The sequence below is a fragment of the Arachis ipaensis genome, chromosome B4 (genome assembly GCF_059453495.1).
Source record: "Arachis ipaensis isolate K30076 ecotype BB chromosome B4, ASM5945349v1, whole genome shotgun sequence".
In the NCBI taxonomy this organism is placed as follows: Eukaryota; Viridiplantae; Streptophyta; class Magnoliopsida; order Fabales; family Fabaceae; genus Arachis; species Arachis ipaensis.
In genome coordinates this window covers 136,379,982-136,398,569 of record NC_142439.1, presented here as the reverse complement: position 1 = coordinate 136,398,569, position 18,588 = coordinate 136,379,982, and the positions used below count along the sequence as shown (strand labels likewise).

General features: G+C 37.9%; 2 protein-coding genes across 2 annotated transcripts; both read left to right on the top strand.

Annotated features, from left to right (window-relative positions):
* The first annotated feature begins 10,932 nt into the window (after positions 1-10,932).
* On the top strand, positions 10,933-11,541 carry LOC148569373 (uncharacterized). The gene has a single exon (XM_088485014.1). The coding sequence runs from the start codon at positions 10,933-10,935 to the stop codon at positions 11,539-11,541; it is 609 nt and encodes a 202-aa protein (XP_088341140.1).
* A 4,065-nt stretch (positions 11,542-15,606) lies between these two features.
* On the top strand, positions 15,607-16,788 carry LOC107611373 (uncharacterized). Its single transcript, XM_016313309.2, has 2 exons — positions 15,607-16,189; positions 16,646-16,788. Exons 1-2 carry the CDS (start codon positions 15,607-15,609, stop codon positions 16,786-16,788), a joined length of 726 nt encoding a protein of 241 aa, XP_016168795.2.
* Positions 16,789-18,588: the final 1,800 nt, after the last annotated feature.

Here is an 18,588-nt window from a genome sequence, read left to right as displayed (position 1 = left end):
ATAACTAAAACAATACAGAGCATCTCAACAACAATAAAATAAACTCTTCGTAACTTCTGCGCCCATATCCTGAAAGGGGAAAAATGTAGGGAGTGAGAACATCATCCTCGAAAGGGTTCTCAGTAGAGGGTTCTTGGGAATTACTGTAATAGGATACGTGAAGATAAACCGTACCAGTGATTAATAACCGTCTTATACCTCTTTTCAAAAACAACGGTTTACAATAAAAGAGAAATCTGAAATCCTTTTTCTGAAAGAAGAAACTGTTCATTTAAAACAATATTCAAAAGCATTTCAAAAGGTTTATCTATGCTGAACCAAATTAGCCTTTCACATATTTCCAAACCATAACCACAATACCAAAACCAACCATCGGTCCATCTCAATTCAACCACGGCCCTAGGCCCAAACAATCCAACCAACAACCAATCACCACAATCCAACAGAGTCCCAGATGCAAACACAGATAGGAAGTTCAAGCACAAACAAACAGTTATTACAAGTAGAACAGTTAGCAATTAATCACATAGGCAAACCAAGTATAATATGCACACCCAACCAATGCCACACAAATGCATATGATGCATGCCTGTCCCTAGTGGCTGATGATATCATCTGTCGGTTATATAGCCAACCCGACACGTCCTGGTAGCTAACCATGGACAGAAACACCCATCGCGGAGCAAGTAGGTTTGAGCTACAACCCCATTGCTACTACCCGCTCAACCCAGATCCAGTGGAATAACCACTACTGCGGCTACTACCCAGGCGGGTGTTTAACAGCTCAACCTGGAGCGAATGGAATCACCACTACTACCGCTACTACCCAGGCGTCACAGTCTCTGACCTGGAGCAAGTGGGACGAACCACAACCCTTGCTACTACCCAGGTATCTCAAGCATATATTCATTCAGTCCCAATCATGGATCAACATCCATCTCAGCCATCCGGCTTAAGTTCATAATTCATAGTCAGCCATACAGCCCATAACTCATTCAACAATCAGCCATAAATCAATATCTTACACAGCCATTCCGGCTCACGGTTCAATCCAGAACCAGCCATTATTCACAATCATACACAGCCATTCCGGCCCATAACAAAACAGCACTTTCACCATTCAACATCATCGAATTCATAAAACCGGCATTTAAGCCTCAAATCACTTTTCTCAAGCCATTTCACTTTGAAATCAAATTTCAACTCTTTTCAGCCTTGGCTTTAAAGATCTCATTTCTCAAATCATCTCAGGCTCATAAGCCAAATTTACTCAAAGTAAGTTCCCTTTTTAAAACAAAGCCGCTCTCGGCATCCTCTTTCCAAGACTTCCAAAACCATGGAAAGTTAAAGATTCAATTTGGGGACAATCAAAATCACCCATTCCACAATGGGATTTTATAACAAAATTTCTCGGCAGAGTCCCAAGTCTTTAGGGGAGAATAACATAACTCATTTCGCCAAATTCATTTAAAATCATTAAAACATTGGCTTTCTGATTTGAGTAAGAAAATAGGATCTAAGCCAAACCGAGTCATGTAATCATTTACTTCTTTCAAAGCCGTTTCCTTTACTTAGGCAAAACCAACTTCAACCCCCATGATAATTCTAGAACGTTTCAACTGTTCAAAATTGTTTTAGTCTTGCAAGAATTCAGAATTCAAAGAGTACTTAAAACCTTTCTCAAAACATTTCAAAATGAAACTTGTCAATAGACATTCAGGTTCTTTCAAAATCATTGAAACTTCTTTAATTGAAACCCCCAAGTCAAATTCAAAGGCATAAACCCTTTTCACATCCAAACAGCTTTAAAACACAAGTTTCATCTAAATAACCTTCTCCTGAAAGAGATACAATGCCTTCCTTAAGAAGCAAGACTAAATCACAATTTCCTCTTTATTAATTCATTTCGAAAGCATGAATCATCCTTTTCTCGATAATTCAAATAAAATAGTAGAAGTCTTTAACTCATCATTTTCCAGACAACATTTCAATAAAGACTCGGATTTTATAGAAATTTCGGCAGCACCTCCCCTAAAACTTGGACTTTTGCCACCCGGTTCGGGTCCCAACTAAACCGTTTCTCATTCCTTTTCAACAGCTCAAACCAAAAATCAATTCAAAAGCAAGCTAAATCCAACAGTCGCCTCAATGGCATACCTCAAGGAAACCATTTCAAAAATCAACTCAATATCAACCGATTTAACTCATTTCTAAAGCTTTAAAGAATCGGTTCAGCAATAAATCATTTATCAAAACCAAATCAATTAAAACAACCCAGGCTGAATTTCAAAAGTATTCTATCTTTCACATCATCAAAATAATTGACTCAATTCAAACCAATCCTCAACGGATTAAACTCATTTCAAATCTTTAAAGAATCAACTTCCAAAGATTACATTTCACAAACCACACAACAATTTAGCCAAACCAACATCCATAGTCATTCGAGTCAATCCAATAATACATAAGGCAGATACAATCACCAAATACACAATATCTCACATCAGTACCCATATGTAATAATTCCAATAATAAACTATAGTTTTCGGAAAGTGCCCCTACCTCAAAACGCAAATTCCATAACCCAAGCGTCTCACAGAGTCCTTTACGCCTCAACCCGAACTGACGGCAACCAAGACCTCAGCTCCCAGCCACTTTCGCAATAACCTCAACAACTCTAATCGTAACATACAACAACCGAAACTCAATCGTATAGCAATTGATGCCGCAAAACCTTAGTGTATGAAGCCAGAATAGTAACTAGAGAGCTTTCAAATCGAAACGCTTACCGAACCGAAGGAGGAACGGCTGAACCGACACCGCGGTGGTCTACAAACCGGCTCGGTGGCAGCCCGACAGCCACCTCAAGCGGCAGCTATGACCTGAACCATATACAGTGACAATGAGGTTCCCAGAAACTCAACAGAAAGGAGAACCAACGTAAAACCCTTACCGGTAGAATTTTCCGGCGACGGCAAAAGCAGCCAGAAGCTCCGGCGGTGCTCCCGGAAGTCACATAACCACTCCCAGCGGTCAGAATCACAGAGACGCAGCTCCCTTTTTCCGGCAGTGTTTTTCGGCGACGGTAATGCCGTTTCCCGGCAGCCAGGCACGGTGGTGCGAGTCAACACGGAACCAGACAGAGCGGCGGCGCTCGTCGGCGGCAGCAGCATCCTCAGGCAGCGCGGACGATGGCAGCGCTGGCTTCTGCAGCAGCCCCTCGCGAGCGCTCTCCCTTCTCTCTCCCATCGATGGTGACAACGGTGGCACTGGCGGCGAGGCGCGGCGGGGCACGCAAAGGGCTAAGCACAGCGGCAAGGCCCCCTCCGCTCTCTTCTTCATCTCTCAGATCTCCCTTCTGGTCGCGACGCTGACCCCATGCCTCCCTCCTTCTTCGACTCGACCTGACGGCGGACTCCTAGGCGGCGGCAAGGACCTCGGAAGCGTGCGGTCTACCCAGCGATGGCAGTGAGATGCGACCGGTTGGATGACGGCGCGGCATGGTGGTGAACTGAACGGCGACACCGAGGCACTGCAGACAACTCCCCTCCAGCTCAACGGCGACGAGACGCGCCTCCCTCTCTCTCCTTCCCGCTGGCTCACGGTTTCTTCCTTCTTCGTGGGTATGGGGAAAACTGTGAGTTCTGTGTGGTGAGGGGTGAAACGGCGCTGGAGTGAGGGATGAGTGGGTTAGGGTTTTTGAGTAAAAATTAGGGTTAGGGGCATTTTGGTAATTTCACTTAAAATAGGGATAATATAGTAATTGAAATCCAATTTAAATCCAACTCTATTTGTATATAGAAAAATACTATTTACTCATCACTTTTACAAATTATTTTCAACAAAATGCCCAAATTAAATAATTAGAAATAATATACTTAATTTCTTCATTTTTCCAAAATAGCAATATCAATATACTAAAATATTGATTATTTAGTCCATATCATATAAAATCCTTATTATTTCATAACTATCAACTTTATAATTTAAATATAGAAAATAACCCAATAATTATAAAATTGGATAATAATCATAACTCGTCTCAAATCCAATAAATTAAAAATTGCCTTAATTATCCTTAATAAAATAATCTCTGAAATTAAGGCTATAAATACATGTATGATTTGAGACTTGATCATAATAAGACTTTTCAAAGATTTTGGGTCTTACAAAAACAATAGCTTCAGTTGGTAGCGTTCTGCCTCAAACTAAGGTTGTTCATGAACTTCTTTGAAGAATTAGACCCACCATTGTTCGTTCAAGACACAAGATTCAAGCTGAAGTCTTTGTTCTACCTTGCTCCTTTGTTGACATCATCGCCAATATCATCGTTATCCTTTGTTTAAATCTTTCGACACTAATTTAATTGAAAAACCTATTGCCGACAAATTTGATGATCAATCCATTTTTTAGAGACTAATTTGGCTATTAATTCTTAATTTATAAAAAAAAAAAATTTGCATGATTAACACGCGTGTAACTTGCTCGTCTACGTGATACCAATTAAGTTCACTAATGATTTTGAATTTAAAATTTGAATTTCTCGACGGTCTTCTCTCATGGGTTGCTTGAAATCCTGAACTTTCTCACGATAAAAATTTTATTAAAATTTTTTTACAAAGCTACTATTAGATTGAAAAAAAGTTAGTTTTTACAAACAACTCTACTAAATAACGTAACCAATTAGAAATGTAACTAACCAGTGAAAAAAAGGTGCCCATTAATGGAAAAAATAGTACCCGAACTCCATAGCTACCTTAATTACACTTTCACTCCCATTCACAATAAAAAAATAACCACAAAGAACAAAAAAAAAAAACATCCAGAACATAACAAAAAAAATATCTAAAATCATTGTGAAAGATTATCCAATACCATTTCACTTATGGTAAAGAAAAATGCATCCTTTTTTGATATAGAAATATCCAAAACCTAACAAAAGAGATATCCAAAATAATTTTAAAAAATCTAAAACCTAATAAAAGGAGACATACAAAATTATTAGAAAAAGAATATAAAAAAACTAAGGAAAAAAACATTTAAAATTATTCAAAAAATAATAATTCAAAATCTAAAAAAAAGAAACATCAAAATTAAAATATATAATATAACATCCCGAGTTTTTGAAAATTAAATAATGAGTTATTTGTGAATTATTAGAGACTTTGAATTTAAAATTAATTAGAACTCATGATTTTCATAATAATTGGATATTTTCTTATTTAAATTTAATGTTTTAGTAATTAAAAAATAATGAGAATTTCATATGATTTAATTTGAATATTGAGACCTATGAATTTTATTTTATGAATAAAAAAATTAATTAATTTGATTATCTCTAATTGTTAAATTAGAGTATTCTTCTGAAAATAATTGATAATTGATAAGTTGATAATTAATAATTATATTTGGTTTTTAATTACTATTCTACCTTTTTATTTTACTAAAATTTCTATACTACCTAAAACCCTAATCTAACCCTAAGACACACTCCCACTCACAGAACAAATACCCTCACCAAACCATAGCCGCCATTCCCCCAATGGAAATAAAAGAAAGAAAGAAAGGGAAAGAGAGAAAAGGTAGAACGGAGGGGGGGGGGAGGGGAACCGACGGAGAAGAAGAAGAAAGGGAGAAGAGAGAGGAGAGAGCTGCCAAGCCGTCGTCGTTTCTGCTCGGGGCCATCGCCACCGTCGTGCCGCCGAGTGGAGGAGGACCAGAGCTGTCGCGCGCGAGAGAGGACGATGCGCAAGCCAAAGATGCAGAGAAGAAAGCTTCATCTTTGTCGCTACCGCATCCTACATCGTCACCAGTGTGGAGTTGCTTCGTCGTCGTCATAGTCATTGTTGCTGGGGTTATGAATCGCTGCTGTGACGGTGCACATGGAGAGGGATTTCGAAGAGAGAGAAAGGGAGCTCCGACGGAGTTCGTCACTGAGTTGTGTCGCCGTGCTTCTAGGCACTGCCCTTGTGGAGTCCCCACTGGTAAGGTCGTTCTTCCTTCTAATTTCGATTTCCTTTAACTTCTGGGAATATTGTTGTCATTGCTTGCCATTATAGCCACATTACTGCGCCTCTCGTAGTCGAAAATCCACCAACGGAGATTTTGGTTGCTGCCATCACTAGAGGTAGTTGCCAGAGCTGCCACTAAATCAGTTCAGAGGTCGTTGCTGCTTCGTTCTTTTGTTGCAGTAAGTTTTCATGCTTGAAAGCCCTAGCTATTACTACTTCGTTGTATGTTTATTGAGATTTCACGATGTTAATGTCTTAGGGTTGAGTTGCAGTAATTTCATGCTGTGATTAAAGCTGTTGTGGTTGTTGTAGTTTTAGATAATGCAGTTGTGGTCGCTTGGAAGTTTTTGCGATTGCTGCTGCTGCTGCAGATTAACATGAAAAGAGGGTTTACTGTAACATCCTACCACACAGTGCTTTACACCTAGGATGTAAAACAGAGGTAGCAAGGTGGTACAACCTCTAAAAATAAAATAATATATATATATATATATATATATGGAAAAGGGTACAGTATACGAGGAGCCTTGAAAAACGGATAAAACAAAAATCGCGAAAATAAAAGCGCAACGCTCAGGAAATGTGATTACTTGTGTACGAAGAAACTAGAGTTCATGAGTATAATTAAACGGAAGGTAGGAATAGAGGGTCAAAGGTACAAAATAACAAGCTCCTAACTCAGCTTGCGAAGCTAAGGCTGGCCGGAGAATATTTACATACATATAAACATTGCCCGATATCCAAAATACATATATAAAACCCTAGTTCTCCATGATCCTCTAAGAGGAGCAAAATAAACAAGTATATCAGAGGAGAATCTATATATACATATATCAAAAGATCAAAAGAAACCCCAAAAGAAACCACTTCGCTGCAGAAGCTCCAGACGCCTAGCGAGGTGCCTCTCGACCTGCATCGGAAAAACAACAACATAGTATGTGATGAGAACTGGAGTTTCTCAGCATGGTAAAGGTGTCACGCATATAAGATATAAGGTCCTGAGAATGCCAGAGGCAATCCTAGAACGCCAACACTCAGATTATAAAACTTAGAGAGCTAAAACAGAAACCATAGATCAGGGTGGTTCTCTAAGGCTTTCTAAACTAAACCGATTTCTTAAAATCTAACTAAAACTGAACTAGAATCCTAAATCTCTCTGCCTTTCCTCCATTCTTCAATCTCCGATGATATTACAAAGACAAACAAGCAAACAAAGGCAGACACAAGTAGAATACAAATAGTACAAAGAGCAAGTGTAATAACTAGCATGTTATAAGCAGTTAGGCATTCCTAGTTAATGCACAATCAAACAATTCAAACAATATGCACATGATGTATGCCTATCCTATGGCTGATGAGGCTCATCTGTTGGTTATCAAGCCAACCCGACAAGTCCGGTTTGCTAAACCCTTGGACTGTCCCCCGTCGCGCATCCCCATGAGTCTATGCATAGCTTTTTCTCTTTTCATTCATAATTCATACATTCATATATATATATATATATATATATAACTTTACTCAATGGGTATTTATACGTGCCCGGTCACCCTTACGAGGTAGGGTCAACAGAGTATCAAGTTTCAACCTGGAATACGTGGTGGCAAGCCAAAGTACGTTACCCAAGAAAACCCGTATCTCAGATAATCATTTATCATTCATTTATATAAACATTTCATAGCCATTCATTCATATAATTGCACTTTTATATATAACTTATCATAACCCGGAGCAAGTGGGGCGAAATCACAACCCTTGCGTCTACCTAGGAGGTACGTTCTCATATGCCCAGGAGGAACAAAAGAGGGGATCCTAACTTCCCACCATCTCGCTGGGGGCGATTTTACAATACCAGGAGGAACAAGGAAGGGGATCCTCACCTTCCACCATCTCCTGGGGTCGTACTTTCAAGAAAGAGTACTCAGATAATGTAACATTCATTCTTTTCTTTAGCCAGTTGCATAATTTAAGTAGTATATATATACTTATACATATTCACCCTACCTCCTCATACCTAAAACATCACTTCTTAAACTTTTTTCATCCCCAAGTTACTTCCATTTCCTAACTTCAACTTATTACTAGACCTATCATTATGTTCTAGGGCTTAAAAGGTAAAAACAGAGGTTTAGAGGTTCGAAATGTAGCTTTAAATCACCAAAACTTGATTGCTGAAAATAGAGGGTTCATGTATGTAGCAACCCTCAATTTTAAAAATATAAATATAAATAAGTTATAATTTATTTTATAAAATTAGAGTTCCTTATTTTTAGAAAAATTATTTTTATTATCAATAATTGAATTAATTTTATAATAATTTAAATTTAATTAAATCCTTATTAATATTATTATTATTATTATAAATATTGTATATAATTACCGTAAGTATTAAATTGCATTATAAATTTATATATAAATTATATTATTATTATTATTATTATGCATGGGCTCATATATATATATATATATATATATATATATATATATATATATATATATATATGTAAGGCGGCAGCCATTTACTCAATGGAAAGCCATTGCATACGTATACACATATATATGTAATATCTAGTTATGAGTATCATTATAGTCTTATTATATCATTAGCTATATATATATAGTAGTATCAACTGAATAAATTAAGTAATATTTACTTCATTATTATTATACTTGCGCCGCCATATATATATGTATGTATATACAGGAATGAGAGGCGAGAGAGAAGAGTAACCGAGAAAGAGGAGCGAGAGAACGTAAACCCCATTAAATTTTCGGCTTCGATTTCTTACGATCCGTAACTCTAATAAAAAATCTAATCCAGTAAAAGTATTCGTATCCTCCTCCTCTACATGTTGGCACAACTTTTGATTGGTGAAAGTTGAAGGTGACATAACTCTTCTATTCCTTGGGTTTGGCCAACGGGAATTTTAGGAGGCACAGACGATTCTGGACGTTTTCTTTTTCGATAGCTCGGTCAGAAAGTTTCTCCAGAACTCCGAATATTTTTGATTTCGTACGAAGGTATGGTTTTGGTTTCTCGTAGTTAATGTTTAATGTCACGTGAAAACTTAGGCTAGATGACCTTAAGATAGGAATGAACTGAGTAAATAATTGATGGACTGTGTATATGGTATAATATATGTGGTTTAGCTGTTATTAATAATTTGCTATTGAAGTTGGTTGGTTTTGGGAAAAGATTTAATATTGGTATTTGTTTGATTTTGAAATAATTTGTTACCGGAAATGATTTGAAGGATTGAGAGGTGTTTGATTTGATAGTTGGGACCCTTGAAGGGTGGCAGAAATTCGAACTTTAGAGGAGATACTGCCAAAACTTCTATGAGAATTGGAGTTTGATTTGAGGTGGTATTTTACAAAGAAAGAGATTATTATGTGGCTTGTGTATTTGAGACTATTTGTTGACCCTCTGTCGCAAGATGTGACCGGGCACTTTAACTCCCCGGATTCCCCCATGGGCATGCATATATATGAATATTGAATATTATATTTGAGCTTGGAGTTCGACTCCATGGAATACTATATTGTTGAGCTTGGAGTTCGACTCCGTGGAATACTATATTATTGAGCTTGGAGTGTGACTCCATGGAATATTATATTTGAGCTTAGAGTTTGACTCCATGGAATATTATTGAGCTTGGGGATGCGCGCACAGAGGGACTGTCCAATGGTTAACTACCAGGACATGTCGGGTTGGGTGTATAACCGACAGATGAGACTCATCAGCCATAGGACAGGCATACATCATATGCATTTGTTTGCTTTTTTTGAGTGTGCATTGTCTTAGCTTGCTTAACTGTTAAATTCTACTTATCTGCTACTTGTTGTAAATGCTTCTCTATTTGTGTTTTTCTTGTCTGTAATGTTGTTCTATGCAACTAAGAGGCCCCTTGTCTGGCGGAGGAATGACGAGGGTTGTTCCACCAGAGATTCGGAGAACTGGAGGAGTCAGAAAGTGAAGTACTAAGTTAAAGTCAGATTCAGAACTAGAATACCTCAGATAACTTACCTAACTTTTGGTTTAGTTTATTTTCCTTAAGAATGATTCTGAGTGTCGGAATTCTAGGAATGCCTCTGGCTCTCCCGAGACCTTTTACATTAACTATGCAGGCACCTTTACCATACTGAGAACCTCCGGTTCTCATCCCATACTATGTTGTTGTTTTTCAGATGCAGGTCAAGAGACACCTCGTTGAGCGTCTGGGTATTCTCCTTACAAGCGAAGAACTACATTTTTGACTGTCATATTTTGATTTTGGGCTATGTATACATGTTTATAGAATCTCCACATGTACATTTTGTGTTTTGTCCCTCCTAGAGGTCGACCTGGAGATACAGGGGTTTACTTTGTGGTTTGACTTTTATTTTGGGTTGTATATATATAATCATATACTCTGGCCGGCCTTAGCTTCGCAGGTCGAGTCTGGAGCTTGCTATCTAAGTTTTGGAACTCTGATATGTATATATGTTTTCAGCTTCCTTTTGATTTTTTTTGTCCGTTTTACAAATATCCATGCGAGTGTGACACGATTTCCTGTTTATCGTTTTTGATTAGCTTATCCTTCAAGGCTCCTAGATATGACTTCATCCAACTATATCTATGTACATATCCTTTTCTTTTAGAAGTCGTAATACCTTGCCACCTCTGCTTTACGACTTAAGCGTAAGGCCCTGTGTGGTAGGGTGTTACATTATGGTATCAGAGCAGTTCGTTCCTATAGAGCCTGAGGGATGGACTGATTATGCTTCTGGGCATACTCTGGGTGTGTGTATGTGCTATTAGGATATCTGATTGATATATGTGGCATAAACGTTCATGAGCATGCATTTGGAACTTAAAGCATTAGACTTGCGATATTGAGACTGATCAACTTAATATCACTTGTTTGGTGTGTGAAGGGACCAGATGTCGACTCACGGACGCGGTCGCGGCCGAGGTAGAGGTAGGATAGGCACTGTTACTCCTGGCCCGGCAGGGAATGATCCAGTAGACTTCATGGCTGCCCTGGAAAATATGGCTGCGGCTATGCAGGCGACAGCCGAGGCACTGGGTAATCAGATAAACCAGGGTAATCACGGAAACAATAATGATGAGGACGGTCCCATGACACTTGCTACATTTCTGAAAGTTCACCCTCCGACCTTTAGGGGAACCTCAAATCCTACAGATGCAGATAATTGGATTCAAGCTATGGAACGGGCACTGCAGGCTCAGCAGGTTCCTGAGGAGCAATGGGTTGAGTTTGGAACTTATCAGCTGCAGGGTAAGGCTCAGCATTGGTGGCGGGGGACACGACGTATCCTGCAGCCAGATGGCGCTGTGATTCCTTGGGAGGTTTTCCGAACAGAGTTCTATAAGAAATACTTTCCTAATTTAGCCAGAAATGCCAAAGAACTTGAATTGATGCAGTTAAAGCAGGGACAGATGACTGTTGCTCAGTATACTAGCAGGTTTGAGGAGTTATGTCGCTTTTCTCGTATTTGTCAAGGTGCGCCTGATGATTTTGCTGAGTGAAAATGAATTAAGTATGAGGGAGGTCTTGGAAGTGATATTCTGAGCTTCGTTGCACCAATGGAGATCAGAGTGTTTTCAGAACTGGTAAACAAAAGTAGAGTTGCTGAGGATTGTCTGAGAAAGGCGACATCAGATAAGAGTGATCAGCAAATTTTTGTTAGGAGAGATCAGGGAAGGAACTTCGCCCCTAGAGGACAAGATTTTAAGTGAGGCGGTTACACCCCACAACCACATTTGGGTCAGAATAACTTCCAGAGATTCAGTAATAATAACAGCCAGGGAAGAGGCAAAGGAAAGCAAGCTCAGACCCCACCGAATGATTTAACTTGTAGGAGGTGTGGAAAGTACCACCCGAATACTCCGTGCAGGGCTGGTTTAGGTGTATGCTATTACTGTGGTGAAGCTGGGCATTTGTCTTGGAATTGTCCAGAAAAGAAGAAGAATCAAGAAGCTGGAAAGGCACAACATCAGGGACGCGTGTTCACTATGATAGCGGATGGTGCTGGAACCGCAGATACTCCGATTAGAGGTAATCACGCACTGATAATCGAAATTTCCGACTGTCTTGCATAGTAAATAACACGTAGCATTCATTATAGTACATTACCGAGTTGTGAGCCTTGTGATTTTCAATTGAGCGATCGACTAAAGACCTCTGAATGGTGAGACAGAACGATAGTTGGTCAGCCTAGAAAAGTGACTGAATTCTTGGAGAATAATAATAAGAGTGGCGCAGCAGTAGTGGGTTGAATTATTTTGAGTATACAACTTAAGTTATACATAAAGAACCGGAAATGTTGAGAGTTGTGTGGGACAGTTACCTGAAACCCAGAGATGGTAAGTTATGAGGAAGAGACATGACATAGGTTGAACCCGTAATTGATAATCGGTTATGTGTCAAGAAAAAGAGTAAGTTATGATAGATTTAGTGTCAGAGGCTGAACCAGTTTCGATTGAATTACGAAAGGTGACACCATTAGAATCAGCAGAACCTGGGAGCTAGATGAAGCGAGTATTAGAAGCGATAAACCCGTCGTTCCAATACCAACCTGCCTTATAACCTTTCTGCATTGAGTCTATCTTGTATCTTCCGCTTTGCGTAGACTTTTAAGCCATAAGAATATCCTGAATTTGCAAACTAAACATGTCAAATCTTTCTATTTTTCTTTGACATGTTTAAGAAGGGAAGTTACGTTAGTATGAGTCTCTTCCATTTTATATCAATTTTCGAGGGCGAAAATTTTTATAAGGTGGGTAGGATGTAGCAACCCTCAATTTTAAAAATATAAATATAAATAAGTTATATTTTATTTTATAAAATTAGAGTTCCTTATTTTTAAAAAAATTATTTTTATTATCAATAATTAAATTAATTTTATAATAATTTAAATTTAATTAAATCCTTATTAATATTATTATTATTATTATAAATATTGTATATAATTACCGTAAGTATTAAATTGCATTATAAATTTATATATTATTATTATTTTTATTATTATTATTATTATTAATCATAAAGCACAAAAACAAAAGGCGGTGTTGATTATGCATTACGATTGTATATATTATTATTATTATTATTATTATTATTATTATTATTATTATGCATGGGCTCATATATATATATATATATATATATATATAAAAGGCGGCAGCCATTTACTCAATGGAAAGCCATTGCATACGTATACACATATATATGTAATATCTAGTTATGAGTATCATTATAGTCTTATTATATCATTAGCTATATATATAGTAGTATCAACTGAATAAATTAAGTAATATTTACTTCATTATTATTATACTTGCGCCGCCATATATATATGTATGTATATACAGGAATGAGAGGCGAGAGAGAAGAGTAACCGAGAAAGAGGAGCGAGAGAACGTAAACCCCATTAAATTTCCGGCTTCGATTTCTTACGATCCGTAACTCCAATAAAAAATCTAATCCAGTAAAAGTATTCGTATCCTCCTCCTCTACATGTTGGCACCACTTTTGATCGGTGAAAGTTGAAGGTGACATAACTTTTCTATTCTTTGGGTTTGGCCAACGGAAATTTTAGGAGGCACAGACGATTCTGGACGTTTTCTTTTTCGATAGCTCGGTCAGAAAGTTTCTCCAGAACTCCGAATATTTCTGATTTCGTACGAAGGTATGGTTTTGGTTTCTCATAGTTAATATTTAATGTCACGTGAAAACTTAGGCTAGATGACCTTAAGATAGGAATGAACTGAGTGAATAATTGATGGACTGTGTATATGGTATAATATATGTGGTTTAGCTGTTATTAATAATTTGCTATTGAAGTTGGTTGGTTTTGGAAAAAGATTTAATATTGGTATTTGTTTGATTTTGAAATAATTTGTTACCGGAAATGATTTGAAGGATTGAGAGGTGTTTGATTTGATAGTTGGGACCCTTGAAGGGTGGCAGAAATTCGAACTTTAGAGGAGATACTGCCAAAACTTCTATGAGAATTGGAGTTTGATTTGAGGTGGTATTTTACAAAGAAAGAGATTATTATGTGGCTTGTGTATTTGAGACTATTTGTTGACCCTCTGTCGCAAGATGTGACAGGGCACTTTAACTCCCCGGATTCCCCCATGGGCATGCATATATATGAATATTGAATATTATATTTGAGCTTGGAGTTCGACTCCATGGAATACTATATTGTTGAGCTTGGAGTTCGACTCCATGGAATACTATATTATTGAGCTTGGAGTGTGACTCCATGGAATATTATATTTGAGCTTGGAGTTTGACTCCATGGAATATTATTGAGCTTGGGGATGCGCGCACAGAGGGACTGTCCAATGGTTAACTACCAGGACATGTCGGGTTGGGTGTATAACCGACAGATGAGACTCATCAGCCATAGGACAGGCATACATCATATGCATTTGTTTGCTTTTTTTGAGTGTGCATTGTCTTAGCTTGCTTAACTGTTAAATTCTACTTATCTGCTACTTGTTGTAAATGCTTCTCTATTTGTGTTTTTCTTGTCTGTAATGTTGGTCTATGCAACTAAGAGGCCCCTTGTCTGGCGGAGGAATGACGAGGGTTGTTCCACCAGAGATTCGGAGAACTGGAGGAGTCAGAAAGTGAAGTATTAAGTTAAAGTCAGATTCAGAACTAGAATACCTCAGATAACTTACCTAACTTTTGGTTTAGTTTATTTTCCTTAAGAATGATTCTGAGTGTCGGAATTCTAGGAATGCCTCTGGCTCTCCCGAGACCTTTTACATTAACTATGCAGGCACCTTTACCATACTGAGAACCTCCGGTTCTCATCCCACACTATGTTGTTGTTTTTCAGATGCAGGTCAAGAGACACCTCGTTGAGCGTCTGGGTATTCTCCTTACAAGCGAAGAACTACCTTTTTGACTGTCATATTTTGATTTTGGGCTATGTATACATGTTTATAGAATCTCCACATGTACATTTTGTGTTTTGTCCCTCCTAGAGGTCGACCTGGAGATACAGGGGTTTACATTGTGGTTTGACTTTTATTTTGGGTTGTATATATATAATCATATACTCTGGCCGGCCTTAGCTTCGCAGGTCGAGTCTGGAGCTTGCTATCTAAGTTTTGGAACTCTGATATGTATATATGTTTTCAGCTTCCTTTTGATTTTTCCTGTCCGTTTTACAAATATCCATGCGAGTGTGACACGATTTCCTGTTTATCATTTTTGATTAGCTTATCCTTCAAGGCTCCTAGATATGACTTCATCCAACTATATCTATGTACATATCCTTTTCTTTTAGAAGTCGTAATACCTTGCCACCTCTGCTTTACGACTTAAGCGTAAGGCCCTGTGTGGTAGGGTGTTACATTATGGTATCAGAGCAGTTCGTTCCTATAGAGCCTGAGGGATGGACTGATTATGCTTCTGGGCATACTCTGGGTGTGTGTATGTGCTATTAGGATATCTGATTGATATATGTGGCATAAACGTTCATGAGCATGCATTTGGAACTTAAAGCATTAGACTTGCGATATTGAGACTGATCAACTTAATATCACTTGTTTGGTGTGTGAAGGGACCAGATGTCGACTCACGGACGCGGTCGCGGCCGAGGTAGAGGTAGGATAGGCACTGTTACTCCTGGCCCGGCAGGGAATGATCCAGTAGACTTCATGGCTGCCCTGGAAAATATGGCTGCGGCTATGCAGGCGACAGCCGAGGCACTGGGTAATCAGATAAACCAGGGTAATCACGGAAACAATAATGATGAGGACGGTCCCATGACACTTGCTACATTTCTGAAAGTTCACCCTCCGACCTTTAGGGGAACCTCAAATCCCACAGATGCAGATAATTGGATTCAAGCTATGGAACGGGCACTGCAGGCTCAGCAGGTTCCTGAGGAGCAATGGGTTGAGTTTGGAACTTATCAGCTGCAGGGTAAGGCTCAGCATTGGTGGCGGGGGACACGACGTATCCTGCAGCCAGATGGCGCTGTGATTCCTTGGGAGGTTTTCCGAACAGAGTTCTATAAGAAATACTTTCCTAATTTAGCCAGAAATGCCAAAGAACTTGAATTGATGCAGTTAAAGCAGGGACAGATGACTGTTGCTCAGTATACTAGCAGGTTTGAGGAGTTATGTCGCTTTTCTCGTATTTGTCAAGGTAAGCCTGATGATTTTGCTGAGTGAAAATGCATTAAGTATGAGGGAGGTCTTCGAAGTGATATTCTGAGCTTCGTTGCACCAATGGAGATTAGAGTGTTTTCAGAACTGGTAAACAAAAGTAGAGTTGCTGAGGATTGTCTGAGAAAGGCGACATCAGATAAGAGTGATCAGCAAATTTTTGTTAGGAGAGATCAGGGAAGGAACTTCGCCCCTAGAGGACAAGATTTTAAGTGAGGCGGTTACACCCCACAACCACATTTGGGTCAGAATAACTTCCAGAGATTCAGTAATAATAACAACCAGGGAAGAGGCAAAGGAAAGCAAGCTCAGACCCCACCGAATGATTTAACTTGTAGGAGGTGTGGAAAGTACCACCCGAATACTCCGTGCAGGGCTGGTTTAGGTGTATGCTATTACTGTGGTGAAACTGGGCATTTGTCTTGGAATTGTCCAGAAAAGAAGAAGAATCAAGAAGCTGGAAAGGCACAACATCAGGGACGCGTGTTCACTATGATAGCGGATGGTGCTGGAACCGCAGATACTCCGATTAGAGGTAATCACGCACTGATAATCGAAATTTCCGACTGCCTTGCATAGTAAATAACACGTAGCATTCATTATAGTACATTACCGAGTTGTGAGCCTTGTGATTTTCAATTGAGCGATCGACTAAAGACCTCTGAATGGTGAGACAGAACGATAGTTGGTCAGCCTAGAAAAGTGACTGAATTCTTGGAGAATAATAATAAGAGTGGCGCAGCAGTAGTGGGTTGAATTATTTTGAGTATACAACTTAAGTTATACATAAAAAACCGGAAATGTTGAGAGTTGTGTGGGACAGTTACCTGAAACCCAGAGATGGTAAGTTATGAGGAAGAGACATGACATAGGTTGAACCCGTAATTGATAATCGGTTATGTGTCAAGAAAAAGAGTAAGTTATGATAGATTTAGTGTCAGAGGCTGAACCAGTTTCGATTGAATTACGAAAGGTGACACCATTAGAATCAGCAGAACCTGGGAGCTAGATGAAGCGAGTATTAGAAGCGATAAACCCGTCGTTCCAATACCAACCTGCCTTATAACCTTTCTGCATTGAGTCTATCTTGTATCTTCCGCTTTGCGTAGACTTTTAAGCCATAAGAATATCCTGAATTTGCAAACTAAACATGTCAAATCTTTCTGTTTTTCTTTGACATGTTTAAGAAGGGAAGTTACGTTAGTATGAGTCTCTTCCATTTTATATCAATTTTCGAGGGCGAAAATTTTTATAAGGTGGGTAGGATGTAGCAACCCTCAATTTTAAAAATATAAATATAAATAAGTTATAATTTATTTTATAAAATTAGAGTTCCTTATTTTTAAAAAAATTATTTTTATTATCAATAATTAAATTAATTTTATAATAATTTAAATTTAATTAAATCCTTATTAATATTATTATTATTATTATAAATATTGTATATAATTACCGTAAGTATTAAATTGCATTATAAATTTATATATTATTATTATTTTTATTATTATTATTATTATTAATCATAAAGCACAAAAACAAAAGGCGGTGTTGATTATGCATTACGATTGTATATATTATTATTATTATTATTATTATTATTATTATTATTATTATGCATGGGCTCATATATATATATATATATATATATATATATATATATATATATATATATATATATATGTAAGGCGACAGCCATTTACTCAATGGAAAGCCATTGCATACGTATACACATATATATGTAATATCTAGTTATGAGTATCATTATAGTCTTATTATATCATTAGCTATATATATAGTAGTATCAACTGAATAAATTAAGTAATATTTACTTCATTATTATTATACTTGCGCCGCCATATATATATGTATGTATATACAGGAATGAGAGGCGAGAGAGAAGAGTAACCGAGAAAGAGGAGCAAGAGAACGTAAACCCCATTAAATTTCCGGCTTCGATTTCTTACGATCCGTAACTCCAATCAAAAATCTAATCCAATAAAAGTATTCGTATCCTCCTCCTCTACATGTTGGCACCACTTTTGATCGGTGAAAGTTGAAGGTGACATAACTCTTCTATTCTTTGGGTTTGGCCAACGGGAATTTTAGGAGGCACAGACGATTCTGGACGTTTTCTTTTTCGATAGCTCGGTCAGAAAGTTTCTCCAGAACTCCGAATATTTCTGATTTCGTACGAAGGTATGGTTTTGGTTTCTCATAGTTAATATTTAATGTCACGTGAAAACTTAGGCTAGATGACCTTAAGATAGGAATGAACTGAGTGAATAATTGATGGACTGTGTATATGGTATAATATATGTGGTTTAGCTGTTATTAATAATTTGCTATTGAAGTTGGTTGGTTTTGGGAAAAGATTTAATA

Excerpts from the sequence above, each read along its gene's own strand:
- LOC148569373 (XM_088485014.1), top strand. The coding sequence starts at position 10,933 with ATGTCGACTCACGGACGCGGTCGCGGCCGAGGTAGAGGTAGGATAGGC.
- LOC107611373 (XM_016313309.2), top strand. The coding sequence starts at position 15,607 with ATGTCGACTCACGGACGCGGTCGCGGCCGAGGTAGAGGTAGGATAGGC. Across the intron at positions 16,190-16,645 it reads CTTTTCTCGTATTTGTCAAG|AAAAGAAGAAGAATCAAGAA; the intron begins GTAAGCCTGATG and ends GGAATTGTCCAG.